Source organism: Hetaerina americana, unplaced genomic scaffold (genome assembly GCF_022747635.1).
Source record: "Hetaerina americana unplaced genomic scaffold, ioHetAmer1.1.p SCAF_90, whole genome shotgun sequence".
In the NCBI taxonomy this organism is placed as follows: domain Eukaryota; kingdom Metazoa; phylum Arthropoda; class Insecta; order Odonata; family Calopterygidae; genus Hetaerina; species Hetaerina americana.
Window position 1 is genome coordinate 948,076 of NW_027287539.1, and position 14,772 is coordinate 962,847.

At 41.2% G+C, this 14,772-nt stretch overlaps 1 protein-coding gene across 2 annotated transcripts in view; it reads right to left on the minus strand.

The window, feature by feature from the left end:
• The window catches only part of ort (ora transientless), a 122,821-nt gene that overhangs the window by 21,420 nt on the left and 86,629 nt on the right, over nt 1-14,772 (minus strand). Inside the window, exons 10-11 of one of the 2 annotated variants that reach the window (XM_071598213.1) lie at nt 13,818-13,938; nt 13,695-13,715 (exon numbers count right to left, since the gene is read on the minus strand). In XM_071598213.1, coding sequence (XP_071454314.1) covers nt 13,695-13,715; nt 13,818-13,938 — 142 coding nt within the window. The remainder of the gene's footprint in view (nt 1-13,694; nt 13,716-13,817; nt 13,939-14,772) is intronic. The other variant, XM_071598214.1, reaches the window with a different exon arrangement.

Below are 14,772 nucleotides of genomic sequence, written 5' to 3' on the forward strand. Positions count from 1 at the left end.
CATTGTCATTTTTAAAAGAAGGGGTTGATTTCAATATGCATTTATATATAGTATATGCCGCTGCCGGGCACGACACACGGCCGATTGGGCCGAGCCCCGTAGTTGCCAGGACTCAAAATCTCTGTATAGTCCATCATGTAAATCTTGGGAATGATAATTGAGGTGGTTTCCCGTTGCCTTCCTCAATAGTGTTTTTAACATGACACCATCACTTACTGGCCGCCCCACTGGGGTCAGACACCATTGCAGCCGCCTCACTGAGGAACAGACGCTGCGTGGACTACATTTCGTCTGGCTCCTAACCTTCTACCTATCTGGCATGGGTGACCCTACCAGGAGCAATTATTATTACTCCCGCCAGCACAGCTCTAGGGGTCATCGGAACGCACAAGCCCTTCAACCACGTCATGGTTGTAGTCCGGGATTAATGATATATCATTGTCATTTTTAAAAGAAGGGGTTGATTTCAATATGCATTTATATATAGTATATGCCGCTGCCGGGCACGACACACGGCCGATTGGGCCGAGCCCCGTAGTTGTCAGGACTCATATTCTCTGTAGTATCCATCATTTAAATCTTGGGAATGACTATTGAGGTGGTTTCCCATTGCCTTCCTCAATGGTGTTTTTAACGTGACACCATCACTTACTGGCCGCCCTACTCGGGTCAGACGCTGCGTGGACTACCTTTCGTCTGGCTCCTAACTTTCGACCTATCTGGCATGGGGTGAACCTACCAGGAGCTATTATTATACCCTACCAGGAGCAATTATTATTACTCCCGCCAGCATACTATAGCTCTAGGGGCCATTGGAACGCACAAGCCCTTCCACCACGTCAAGGTTGTAGTCCGGGGAATATTTATAAATATTTTTTTGTAGGTTCCCTCCACCTTTTCCCACTCATTTGAAAAACCGCAACCCTATCCCTTAGCCTTTCCTCCTGGTGCTGCACCCCCTGCCACACACATTTTTGGTGGCTCACAGGGTATTGATGTAGATGTTCATCTTCACAAAACCCCGCAGCCGCCGCGATGGTGTGTGATGGGGAGTGTTGGGACACCATCCGTAAAATAGAATAAAATCACGTGCAATAAAAACAAAAAAACATGCATTAGTGCATATGCACTCCCACAAAGTTTATTCATGCAAAACTTACTTTAGCGTACCTACATGCAGATACACATGTATACAAGCCACTAATATACACAAGAACATGTACCTACGGATGCACTAGATGCCTACGAAGCGTTTAACCTTGTCCTCGCTTATAATTCGATTTGTTACTATTTTCACTCTGACTTCGATTTTTTGATGTTATGATTCCTGATTTTCTCAGGAAAGAACGAATATTTATATCTATCTGTAGTGGAGTCTTTCCTCTTTATCTTATCTTTGTGGTCTAACCTACCCAAATAGTGTGGGGCCATAATAATTTCCTTTGGGTTATAGTTAAACTCATGTGTTCTGAGCCTCGCTATAAGTGTAAGTCTCGCTTGTTCTCTTCGCGTCTCAAGCGGCTACTCAAGCGTCTCAGGCTAGCCTTATTCCTCTGAAAGGCTTTCCACACTCGCCTTCATATTTTAACAATTTTTGACTGTCCCACCCGTTGGACTCGGCGTCGCAGTGGGGACGCCGAGCCACTTTGGCCGCGTTCAGAGAATAGCTGAGAGTAGGATCACCAAATGGATACACAAAGAAAGAGTGACTTTTATGAGATGTACGCGTAGACACATTTGAGATCCAAACACCTTAGTCATCATGTCGCGAAAGCCTTGCAAAGCAAAGATGATAGCAGCAAAATATTATTTGTAGAAGTAAAAGCGGAACCAGCGAACTCGGTCATTGTCCAGGTCTACATACCAACAAGCAATTATAGGAAGGAAGAAGTGGACAGGCTATACGATCAGTTCTGATCAAATCAGAAGAAATAATTACGGGTATTCCTGAAGATGATTGAGTGAATGAAATGTAGAAACGTCATCCGGAGAGATAAGGAGTATCAGCTGGTTATAGAAATAATTATGTACAAGTAAAGGAGATGAGTACAATAGAAGAAAATTGGGAGCATTAAAAAAAGACAAATCAGAAGATGCAAATGAAACTCTGGGAACAGAAAATAGTTACTTGCTTAATTACTTAGGAGATGATCCGTTAGGGCTCGTAAAGGGGACAGACACGCTTGATTCAATAGCAGTAATTTGACGATTAGGAGAGAAGTATAGAAAACAATCAGAATGTATTATTATGTTTCGTAGATTTTGAGAATGTGTTCGATATAGTCAATATGGCCGAATTAAGTTAATACAGATGATAGGAGTAGAGAGGAAGGATAGGCAACTGCTCAGGTGGAAGTGACAAATGGAGGGTCGTGACGGGCTGTATTTGGGAGAGGAGCGTGATGGAGGTGTCCATTATCACCTGCGCTTTTTAACTTTTAAGTTATATGCTTTATATATATACATATATATATATATATATACATACACGAGGGTCATCCGGAAAGTAGTACCCGTTCGTGAAATAAAGACACAAAAGTAAATATTAACAAACATAAAAAATTTTATTTGAAAGAGGATACTTTAAACTACTTCTCAACATAATCTCCAAGCAAATTAAGGCATTTGTCATAACGTGTGACAAGTTTCTGTATTCCTGCTGCATAGTCCTTCGCCGCCAGCTCATTGAGATACGCGAGGGACCCATCTTGCACAAATTTTTGCATAATGCAGATGGTGTTTAACAATTTCATGAACAATTGTTCGAGAAACATTGGGAAAATGCTCACAGATGTCATCAATTGTGACGCGCCGATCGTTCCTCACGAATTCGTCAACTGAGCTCACCAGTTGGTCTGTAATGACAGACGGTCTCTCCGAACGCTCATCGTCGTGTGTGTTCCCCCTCCCCATGTTGAAGTTGCGACACCACCGCCGAACAGACGACTCGTCCATTACATTGTCTCCATACACCTCCTTTAATTGGCGATGAATATCACATGGGCGAACGTTTCTTGCATTGAGGAATTTAATCACTGCCCTCACTTCACAACTGGCGGCGTTCTCAATTTTTTTAAACATTGTAAACAATCACAGAAACAACACAGGCAATGCTAGCGTCACGCAACTTGGCTCAGAGAAGGCAGACAAGCCACTGAAGCTATCTGACCTCGTCCAGCGGCTACTCGCGTCGTCAGCACTTCATGCGGCACGAACGGGTACTACTTTCCGGATGACCCTCGTATATATATATTTATATATATCATATATATATACATTTATATATATCATATATATATATATATATATATATATATATATATGTTTGTATGGGAAGAAATGGTTAGAGGCGCGTAAGAGTAACTGGATATAGGAATGAACATCAGCGGAGAATCCACGAAATCAGTTAAGTTCTTGGATGTTTTGATGATCTCTTCAAGTTTTAGTTTGCAAATCGGCCAAGGGGTTACAAGCATTGATGAGTACATTCGAAAGTTAGTGCGTTACGTATGGGATGAGACGCAATTTAAAGGCCAAAGCTATGCTGCTTTTTATAAAGGGAAAAGATATACTAGATATTAAAATAGGAGTAAAAAACTAGAGAAGGTGTAACGTTTACCCCCTTCGGAAATTTTTTGGACCAAAATGGTCAATGTAAGGAGAAGAATAGCATTAGGCAAAGTAGCTTTTTTCGACGAGGATAGAATTGATGACAGGGACATTGCGTAAGGAGGTTAAGAAAAGAAAGACTCGATGACAGTTTGATATGGAGGGTGGTTTTTGTATGCCGCGGAAACTTTGTCGTTGAAGCAAGATTGGAGCTTCTTGAGAGAGGGGAGTGGAGAAGCATGGAAAAGGTGAAACTGTCATAAAATAAAAGAAGAACTGTTAGAAGTGGTAGGGGAAGAAAGGGGTTTGTTGGGTGAAATGCAAATAAGGTAGAAAACATGGATGCAGCACGTTTTGTTTGGCAATGAGATGTTGAAATTGGTGATAGAGGGGAGTACGTTAGGCAAGCGAGGAAGGGGTCGAAATATGATGAGCATGTTGGACTGAATGGAAGTTATCTGAATCGAAGAGGGGTTCTTTATCGTGTCGGCTGTGTTTTATAGGAAGGGAGAGGAAAATGTATCTTTCAACCTTTTTAAAGTCTGTTTTAAACCTTCCTTAACGAGTAGTATACCTATACCTACTAATGTAGATATCACTGACTTGCTTGACTAGGAAAAACCCATATGCTACCTTAGAATGCTGATCAGAACTCAATATTAGACGCTTCTTTGAAAAAAGACAGATAGCAATTGACAGCCCGACGATACGTACACGATCGAAACACGCTTTTGCACTGATTGCTATACAGAGCGCTAAAGTAAATGGTAAACTATCCGCCCTGTCGAGCAGTTATGGTTTCAAACACGAGAGTACGAAGAGACTTTTAAGCACTAATCACTGTAAGATAATGAAGAATGAAGTTTTACACACACACACGTGTGTGTAACATTTATCGCTACAGCTACGATATAGGTAGCGGTTAGTCACAGTAATTACAATACTGGATTGTTGGTCATGAGCGGGTGGATAGCATGTGTTGTAGCTTTAGACCGGAGCTCGCTGTGACACGTTTTTCACTTCAGAAGTCGGGAAGAGAATATATAAACTCATACATGTTCACCAACTTACCAGCCATCCAAGCTCTCTAGGCATCGCAAAAAACGTTGGGAAGTGTTGTAAGAGTAAGGTAAAAAACGTTACTGCATTCAAACGTTCGTCTGCACATTGCCTTGACACGGGTCGTGTTCAATTATAGGATTATACCGACGTGACCACAAGGAAGCTCCCAAATACCAGTAGGGTACTGCTTAGACACATGCCAGGATTTCATTAGCCAAGGCCAGGCCATATCCTGGCTTTTATTAATCAAGCCCACTGTTAATGAAGTGGTGCATCATAAGCAGGGGACCCAAGGAGAGAGTTACCGTATTATATCAGCCCTGAGAAGTTTCCAGAGAAAGAATGGAGTTATGGCAAGACCTTATGCACATTCCCTCACTGACTATTGGGTAGCCATGACTATTAATGTTTTTAGATCTTGAAAGTATAGTGTTACAAGTGACGAACGGCACCAATGGCGGAGACACATGGGATCAGTTGCTCAAGAATCGTACTTCTCAGGTGTTGAACGAGACATTGGAGGTGTGTTCTCCGCCACGCAGCAGGTGGTTCTGGAACGGTTTTCAGCAGGACAAGATCAAAGAAAGAAAGAAACGTGTGGTTTTTTGGTTCCTCAGGAGGGAAATAGTGATAATTAATTGTTTTGCGCACAAGAGAGAACAGAAAATACCTCCTCAGACTGAGAAAAGCTAGAGATGTATGAAACTCCTGACAGAAATGACTGACTTAGTTTTATTTGCTACCTCATCATCCCATGCGTCTCTCATCATTCCTGTGAAACACTCAATAATGGCTGCGCGACATTGGCTGCCTAATTCACTATTGATTGCTCATCATCCGAAAACCTTACTGAGTTAACCACGTCGCCACCCAATTTTATTCTCAGCTCCAGTCCTTTCCAGGCGACCTTTAACATTCCTTCATCATATGCATTGAAAAGTATTGACGATAACAGGCAATCTTGTCTGCCTATCCCTTTCAATCCCGTGTCTCTCTCTGCTGCCCCCTACTGATCAGTCTGATTTGTGTGCAAGTTTCGAATATGTTGTCTTATTCCTACACGGTATTCCTATATTCTAAGAGATCTCCATTCCTTTTGCTCAATCTACACAATCAAACACCTCAAAATCCAAGAAATATACAAACAGATTATCTCATACGCTCCTTTCCACTTATTTATTCACCAATACAATGGGGCCCTCTTTTAGCCATGTTGACCCCTCATTCAAGGAGCTTCTAGCGCCGCAAAAGAGGACGAAGGAGGAGGAGCACTGAGATATATAATCTCGACTTCCTCTCCGTCGATCGAGAGCATATGAAAGGCGGGGAGTTATGAGACCCCGGGTCATCTTCTTTCATACTCTGTTATACTTACCTGGCCCATGGGTGAATGAAACAATTGTTGATGTTAAAAGAAATATCGATATAATTTCCCCGATCATCACCTAAGTCGCATTTGGTAGCAGAGCGTGGGTGTCCGAGTGGTCAGTTGAGTGAGATCTGGGGAAAGGGCCGAGGAAAAGGTGTCGAGGATATAGGCGTCGAAAAAGATGGGATAGGTTGACGCCATGCGATGAAGCAGAATCAGAGAGGAGGAATCGGTTGGAAAATATTGCATAGCTTCAGGCATAGCTGGTAGAAACCCTTCATGATGAAAGAAGACATTTGGCTTTTTCACTTAAAATAGTTTGTTTAATTACGACCTAGGTCTATATGTGCGTGTGTGTATTCGAAATAGAACGCTCTTCGGCGATGCACAAATGTATAAAAACATTAAAATAGACTTTTAAAACATAGAAACACAAAGGACACTCACGTATGTAGTTATGACGTTTCGACGGCACGGCCGTCATCATCAGAAAGCCGTTCTCGGGGGAAGAGCGGAGAGGATGTGTGGGGGGGAAGTGTTAGGGGAGGAGAGGCTAGGGACGATTAGGAAACGGACAAGGGGGGGAGGGGAAACGTCCCATCTCGTGGGTTCTCACATCAGTGCTACTTGCAGATTAGGGAAGGATTTCAATCGCCGACACGGAGAAGCAGTCATCGAAAGATTGTTCGTGGGGAGCAGTGTGAGTAGGGATAGAATAATTAAGGAAGGTGGGAGATTTGATGGAATAGCGGTGGTTATTCATGCGGAGGGAAAGGGTGTTGGTGCATTCACCCACGTAGAAGGTAGGACAAAAGTTACAGGAGAGGTGGTATAAAATGTTTTTGATGTGTAGATGGTATCGGGTTGCGAAAGTACTAATGGCCTGGTGGAGGGTGGGTCGGTGATGGGCTGGTCGAGGGGGGATGTAAAAGGGTTGGGCATTGGGAAATTGCGATAATCGGGAGCGAGAGGGATATAGGAATTCGTTGGTTCATAATATCTACTCCGGAGTTGGCGTGTTGTAGGATTTATATCTGTGCCATAGAGTCGGGGAGGCGTCCTTTCTTGAAACTAATTTAATTAATTTTTTTATATTTTTAGCAATATTCATTAATTTACCTGAACATGTTACGCTTAAACGAAACCTAGGTCGTAATAAAATTATTTTAAATGGAAAAGCCCAGTGTTTTCTGTCATCAATTCGTCGTAACCTTGAAGAGTCAGTGAGGGATATTTCAACAGTTTCACGGGAGTCAGGGCGTGATACTTCCACGAGACAGATCAAGTGCATCATGACGGAAACCTCGGGCAAGTCCGGTAGAGGAGAATTGTTCGATTTTCTCGAGACTTCCTGTGGTATAATGGCAGCGATACGCATACCATTGAGATGATTTCCTAATGTTGGGACAAATGTTACCATGCTTGAGTGTTCCCACTTAAGGAAATCTATATTGATCTATTGACAAAGCCTGCGGGGTCTTTCACGATATTGTTGGCTGACTCTTTGAGCCTCGGATCCTGGGAGCGATTTGAAGAGGTTTTATTAACTCATTTTCTGCCTTGTAGGCTGCGGGAAGACTTTATGCGCCTTCATGTTACGCATTACCTTTGAGGATAGTGGAGAAAATTGTCGAAACTTTATCTGAGATTAAAACGACGGCTGAAGTGCTCAACTGCCAAATGAATGATGTTGATATAATGGAGGCCATCTTGCAGAACATTTGCCCAGAAGCGCGAGGATTTTACGGTTTTCATAACAAGCCTGGATCATTTAGCGCTACATTTCAGTTCGTGGGAGAATCCGCCTACTATACAGTATCAGCCAGTCAGTGGCGTAGTTATTGGGGAGGCTCTGCTATTTTTGAAAGTGACAGTATCCGATTTTTCGATGAATCTAATCTCGGCAGACATGGCTAAGCGACGTCTTGTCGGGGATCGGTGGCTCGAGAAAAGTATCTCGGGGAACGAACTCCGTAGTGATAAGTAAGGGAGTGCTCAACTGCAGAATGAATGATGGTGACATAGTGAAGGCCAGGCAAGGTGCTATGGAGAGCGCTCGGAGAGGGAGGAAGGCCAAGTGCGGTAAACGGGAGAGGCGGTCGCTGTGGAACCGGCGGCGGTCGCCTGGAATGAGATGGCTTTATCGGAAAGACGCCGTCGCGCTAGGTTTTAGATGAGAAGCAGCAATTTCCCCTCTGCCTCATTTACCCCAACTCCTCGAGGGCAAGGAGCAACTGGCGTAACTAGATTCAGGGGCGACACATTCACCTTTCCATCCTTGAGAATATGAAGGTAACTCGTAAATCAGCAATGTCACCGGGTAAAGTGATCCGCAAGAGCGTGGGGGATTTGATTTTTACGATTCATGGAAAACAAATGTGGCGTCATTAGTAAAAGTTGGATGTGTTGGATTAGTAATGAAAGACTTAGACTTTTAGCAAGGTTCAGAACACACGAGGTTAACAATGACACAAAGGGCATTATTATAGCCCCACACTATTTGGGTAGCTTAGGCCACAATGCTTAGATAAGGAAGATAGACTCCTCTACAGATAAATGCCCGCTCTTTACTGGGACATTTGCATGTGTGCACGCATAGATGAATTTTACATGAATATATCCGTAAATTTTGGTGTGCAATAGCATTTTTTTTTGTTTGACATGTAGTTGCATTCTAGTTTACGGGTGGTGTCGTAACACCCCCCTGCCACACACACCCGTGGCGGCTTGCGGAGTATTGTTTACATATGTAGATGTAGATGAAGGGGACACATTTCAAACCAAGTCTGTATACTGTAACATGATGATGCACGGGTGCACATCGCAATTGTTCTTGCTGAATTTCTCGTGAAAATCAATGTGAAGTGTCTTCGTCGTCCTCCATTAAGTGTCGACCTAGACCGTTGGGAATTTTTCCTGTTCCACAGTCTGAAGAAGGACCTTAGTAAAAGAGTTTTTATCATCAGAAGCAGGTGGGGGCCTATTAAACCTGTTTCAAATTTCAATGTCTACCGCTGAGGCAATACTGGAGTCATAATAATAATTATTATTATTATAAGGCAATGTACCGGTTAAGGTAGATTTTTGGATTGACACAACTACCATATAAATATTTTGTGACTCCTAGCAACACACAATCCAGCAACCTAGTCTACATCCGGTCGCTCTTTATCTCTGAGTATTTCCTTCCTCCCTTCATCCCATCCAAAATCCCTATCCTGTTCGTACCCTTTCCTCGCTTGCCTAACATTCTCCCCTCTATTACAGTCTTCAACATCCAACTGCCGATCAATACGTCCTTCATCCATTTTTCCTGCCTCCTTAGGATTTCTCCCAACAAACCCCTCCCTTCGCCCGCCATGCCAAGTACATCCTCGTTTGCTTTCTTCTCGGCCCATTACACCTTCTCCATTCTTCTCCACACCGAAATTTCAAAAGCCTCCAATCTACGTCTATCCTCCTGCTTCAATGACCACGTTTCCGCGCCGTACACAGCTACGCTCCATATCAAAGTTTTTACGAGTATTTTCTTAATATCCTTACTCAACGTCCGTGTCATCAACTCCCTCCTCCCCGTGAAAGCTCCTTTGCTCAATTCTTCTCCTTACGTCTCTACTACTTTGACCGATTTGGTCCAAAACACTTCCGGGATACGAAAACTGTTCTACCTGCTCTAGTTTATCAATGAAAAATATACCAAATGTCCACTACCCTTTAAGCCTACAATTCAACTTCAATAAATTAAAGCGCAATAAATAATGCGAACAAAATATTAACAATCTTTCTCATGGAACAGCCTTGACAAAATACTCAACTGTAGTGAAATGTAGATTCAACTACTCCCTCATTGAAAATTCCATCCGCAAGTGTCTATTTCAATGCGTTGGGTTTGTTGGGCTCTAAATGTGATTGGACAGCTTCAGATCACTCGAATTAACTAAGGGATCTTGGCTAAGGAATATCCATGAAAAGAGTAAGAGATATCTCATAATTAGTTATAATTTATTATGAAGTCATAGCGTGCGGAATGTTTGTTTAGCGGTCACATTGTCCAAAATTTCACAACAGTATTCCGAGTTAGCTTTTATCTGCAAAGAATTCGGTCATTAATAACTTTTTGGTCGTCAAATGCTGCCTTAGAAACCAATTTTTTCCTGACGACAATTTTTCTTCATGGAAAATTATGTCATGTCTTATGTCTCCCAGTTTTACGGCTTATATTTTTGAAAAATTATCTTCGAACCCAAGTGCAACTTAGTTTCGCCATTTCTCGGTGTTTCTTAATACAAAAAAACCACTGTTAATGGTTTAAAATATAATTAAACTTCATGGCGAGAAAATTCATGTTATTTGCTATTTAAAAAAATAGCAATGACAGGAAATAGGGGTAGGTCATGACAGGCGTAAAAGTGAAGAAATTGAATGAATTTTGATGAGGCTAGATAATGTGACAGTTAAGTGGAAAACTCTCTCTTGACATATAATAAATGTGAAACTCTAATAGCCGTAAACAGTTTACCTTTATAAACAAAGTAAAAATGAAATTAGTTGGCTAGCGCCACAAGTCAAGAAGGGGTAAAAGGTAAAAAAGGAGAGGATAAGAAAGGTGAATACGAATACGCGTATTTCGGCCACAAAGTGGCCCTCTTCAGCGTACTGAAGGGTAATCGTCACTACAACACAAGTGTATGGCACAGCATTTAATTGAAACAGGACACCACATGACAAAAGACAATTTAAATCTCCTAAAACAAACTACGAATAATTTACTTGACGCTTATGAGAGCATTTTAATTTTCAAAAACAGAGACAATCTCTTAAACAGTGACACAGGACCTATTTCATATTCCTCGCTTTTCTCCCTGTTAAATTTAAAATGCCCTTAGTTCTTTGTAAACCTACAGTCTCTTCAACGTTTGTGCTTCTTTTCATTTTTCCTTTCCCTTCCCTAACCGTCAATTTTCCGTTCTTGTGGTATTCCCTTCATCCTCTGTAACGGTTTTTTTCCCACATCCCCAACGGTTATTTGTTGTAGGTTGCCTTTCACTTCTCCCTCCCACATCTACGTTCGCTTAACGGTTGTGTTAAGCTTTACTTTTCCCCATTTTTGCAACGGTCATTTCCTTGACCGTGTAATTCTCCCTCCCCCTCACTACATAACCTATCGTTTCAAACTCCTCTACCATCAGCCTCGTCTATTGGATTTTGTCTTTTTCACCAACCCCCCCTCCCCCAAACATGTAACACTATATATTCTTCGGATTGCCCTTACCCTTTCTCACTTCGACTTGTGTTGTAGTGACGATTACCCTTCAGTACGCTCAAGAGGGCTACTTTGTGGCCGAAATATGCGTATTCGTATTCACCTTTCTTATCCTCTCCTTTTTTACCTTTTACCCCTTCTTGACTTGTAGCGCTAGCCAACTAATTTCATTTTTACTTTGTTTAGAAAGGTAAACTGTTTACGGCTATTGGAGTTTTCACATTTATCATATATTACTAGCCGTAAGAGCTCATTTCTATCAATATCTCTCTTGACACAAACTATTTTTTAGTCCGGTAATTCATTTGCTACTTCCTTCTGGTTAGTAGCGAGCGTTTAACGCAATTGTTTAGATGTAGATGGAGGGGATTTTGGTGAGCATCACTAAGAAATTTGTATTCATTTAACTGATTGTAGTTTTGGGTTTTCAGCTAGATCAGTTGTCAAGGTATGAATAGGTACGTAATTCACAAAAATATTAGCTCGTGTGATCAACACACATCACATTAAACATTACTGTCAAATGAATGGAATACATAGCAATACTTAATTTCTCAATCCATTTTTTGACTCATACCTCGATATTGCTACTTCTAAAATCTTGCCTGGTTTTTCCCTGTACTTCATATCATCCCTTGGCGTATTAACGTCGTTCAAGCCCAGCTCTTTTAAGCTACGCATTCCTGTAAACTACTTTATGGCAATGAGGTTTCTAGGCCATTATTATACTTCTAAAACGGAGGACTCGCTCTAAAAGTAACGGGGAAAACTGACTAAGGCGCAGTTCAAAAAGGGCTGCTTTTAATGTTCCAGTGTTGGAGTCTTTGAACTCTCATATCGTATAGAAGTGCGAATTGTGCACGATATTTTAAATCATTAGGAAGGAAGAAAATATATTTTAAAGCCTTAGTTTTTAATATGACCGCAATTACATTTTTTTCACTTTTGAAAGAAAATGGGTTTGTGATATTTTTTGGTAGCGGTATCCGGGGGATATTGTCACCGATTTAAGTAGACATTCCTCGTTTCCACTGTTTTACTAATGAATTGGTGGGGAAATGTGGCTTACAAAACTGTTGTAATTTTCTGAAATATGTAATTGGTGACAAATTCATGTCTTAATAATTGTAGTGCCTTAATAATTGTAGTTATGTATTTTATTGGTATACTTATGCTTTTATACTCAATTGAAGATGACTTTGGATCAACACTGGAAATCATTTTGGTTAGATGAAGCCATTGGATAGAATCATTGAACCTACTGTAAACCATTGCATAGAGTCGGCCATATCTGTGAAGTTCCGTTGCTAGTAGCATTCTGGTAAACAATGTTAAATCGACGAAGGCATAATGGGAATACTGCTCTTGAAATACTGTCCTTCTAATCAGGTATGCTTACAACTTAAGGTTATATAATCCAGAAAAAGCCAAATTAATATTTTGCTTTAAAGATTTGGGGAATGGAAAAACGAATAGCAATGTTTAAGGTATAAAATAAGGCACAAGTAATGTAAAAGGTACGCATATTTATCATGGCAAATGGTATAAACAATAAAAGTAAATATTTTGGAGAACTAGATGGCTGTGCTTACAGTTTAATTTGAATATATTATGGTTTTCAAACTTTATTACATTTTCAGAGAACTTTAATTTACGACACCTCAGGAAGGTCCTTAAGTGTTATCTCCGTGGGTTTTTGACGCACTGGAAAAAACAATGTCAGGTTTCAAAGCTCTTTAAAAATGCGAAATTGTAAAGAATTTTGAAAAGGGCATGGAATAAACCCTTAGAATACACAAGTATTAGACCTATTTTTGATAAACCATCCGAATAATTATTCATATTTATGGCATATTGAACGAAATGTAAATATTTCAGTTCACCTTGTTATTTCGGGTGGGCTGTAAAACCTTCATTTCTTTGAACTCGGCTATGTATATGAAAGCCATTGAAACGTAATATGGGTGACGATAATAAAGAGAGCGGTTTTTAAAATATTCATATCGCGAAAAGAGCAATTAATTTAATATCGGTTTTACATGTATTTGAATTAATGGAAGCACTTGACGTGTATAAGCTGTAATAATGGGTTTGTCGAATACTCCAAAAAAGTCGAGTGAATTAGCAATTCCTCAAGTAAATCGGAAACTCATAAATATTTCATCCCCATCTTTCTTGGATTCTGACGTAAATTGATGTAAAAGGATACTTTCTACTTTCGTCGTCAGATAATTACGGGGCGCCGAGGAAAAAATTGGCCTACTGCGCTTTATTAGCGGCCTCTGTGCATCAATTCTATTTCGGGTTGTGCTCTAAGGGTGCCACATTAAGTATTTCACAAAAAGCAACTGAAGAGAAGGTCAGGGGGTTCAAATTTTCGAAAATACTTATCTTGGGCATCCTTTGTGGCGGCTGGAGGACGGAACGGTGTCACAGATGAGGAAAATATAGTTTTTATTACAGAAAAAATAACTTCAAGGTTCATTCAGATGCTGTCATCAAAAAAATCCTTACCTTGGCAGCGAGATCGAATATTTTATCCGGCTTGGGCGGTTCTGCAGGTGGTTTAGGGCCGTCTGAGTCTCCGAGGACAATGTTAACCAGGCAGTATTCCATTAGGGCAAGGAACACGAATCTGGAAGTGAAAGTGGTTTGAAGGTGAATTTCAACACGCATATAATTGAGTCAATTATGCACAGGACAGTGAATGAGATGTAACTCGAGATGACAGTGACCCTAATCGTGCTAGGGCTTTCGCCGTGAGATGACGAACCCGAAAGATGGAATAATTTCACGCGATCGTGTGATCGTCTAATCATAAATGGGTTCAATTTAACGTCAGTTTTTTGCAGGTTATCGATGCCTGATTTCCCGCGGAAAAACATGAAAAATAATTAGGTTTAGCGTTGTAATCTTTGAAGTTTAAATTTATATAAAAATCCCTCGCTATAGTTTTCGCATGGATTACATGCAAAGACATGCAATCTGTGGTGCTATGAAGGCAGAAGAAGATGTTGAATCTCAAGTTAGGGGCGGTACCCACATGGCGCAGGAATAATTAGTTCACACGCTCATCATACGCAACGTCAGTCCCAATAGTATGACTTAATTTTTCCCGGATAGACGGATGGACGGGTGGCAGTTGATCCCACTCCGACCAATTGCAGCGGCGCGGGAAATTAAATTGAATTACTCTTGGAATGCACCCTGTGGATCAGGTATTTTTGAGCGGAACAAGCAGTTTCGGGAGGGTAGAGAATATGTTGACGACGCCAGATGTTCAGAGCGCCCTTCGATCTCAAAAAGGGATCTCAGGGCGCAAAAAAATCTCAGGGATCGCAGATTAAGTGTTCGCATAATTTCGGATGAACTTGGCATCCCTAAGAGTCAATTGCATCGACTTGTGACCGAAAACATGGGCATGAGAAAGGTGTGCGCGAAGTTGGTGCCGAAAGTGTAATCGGACGAA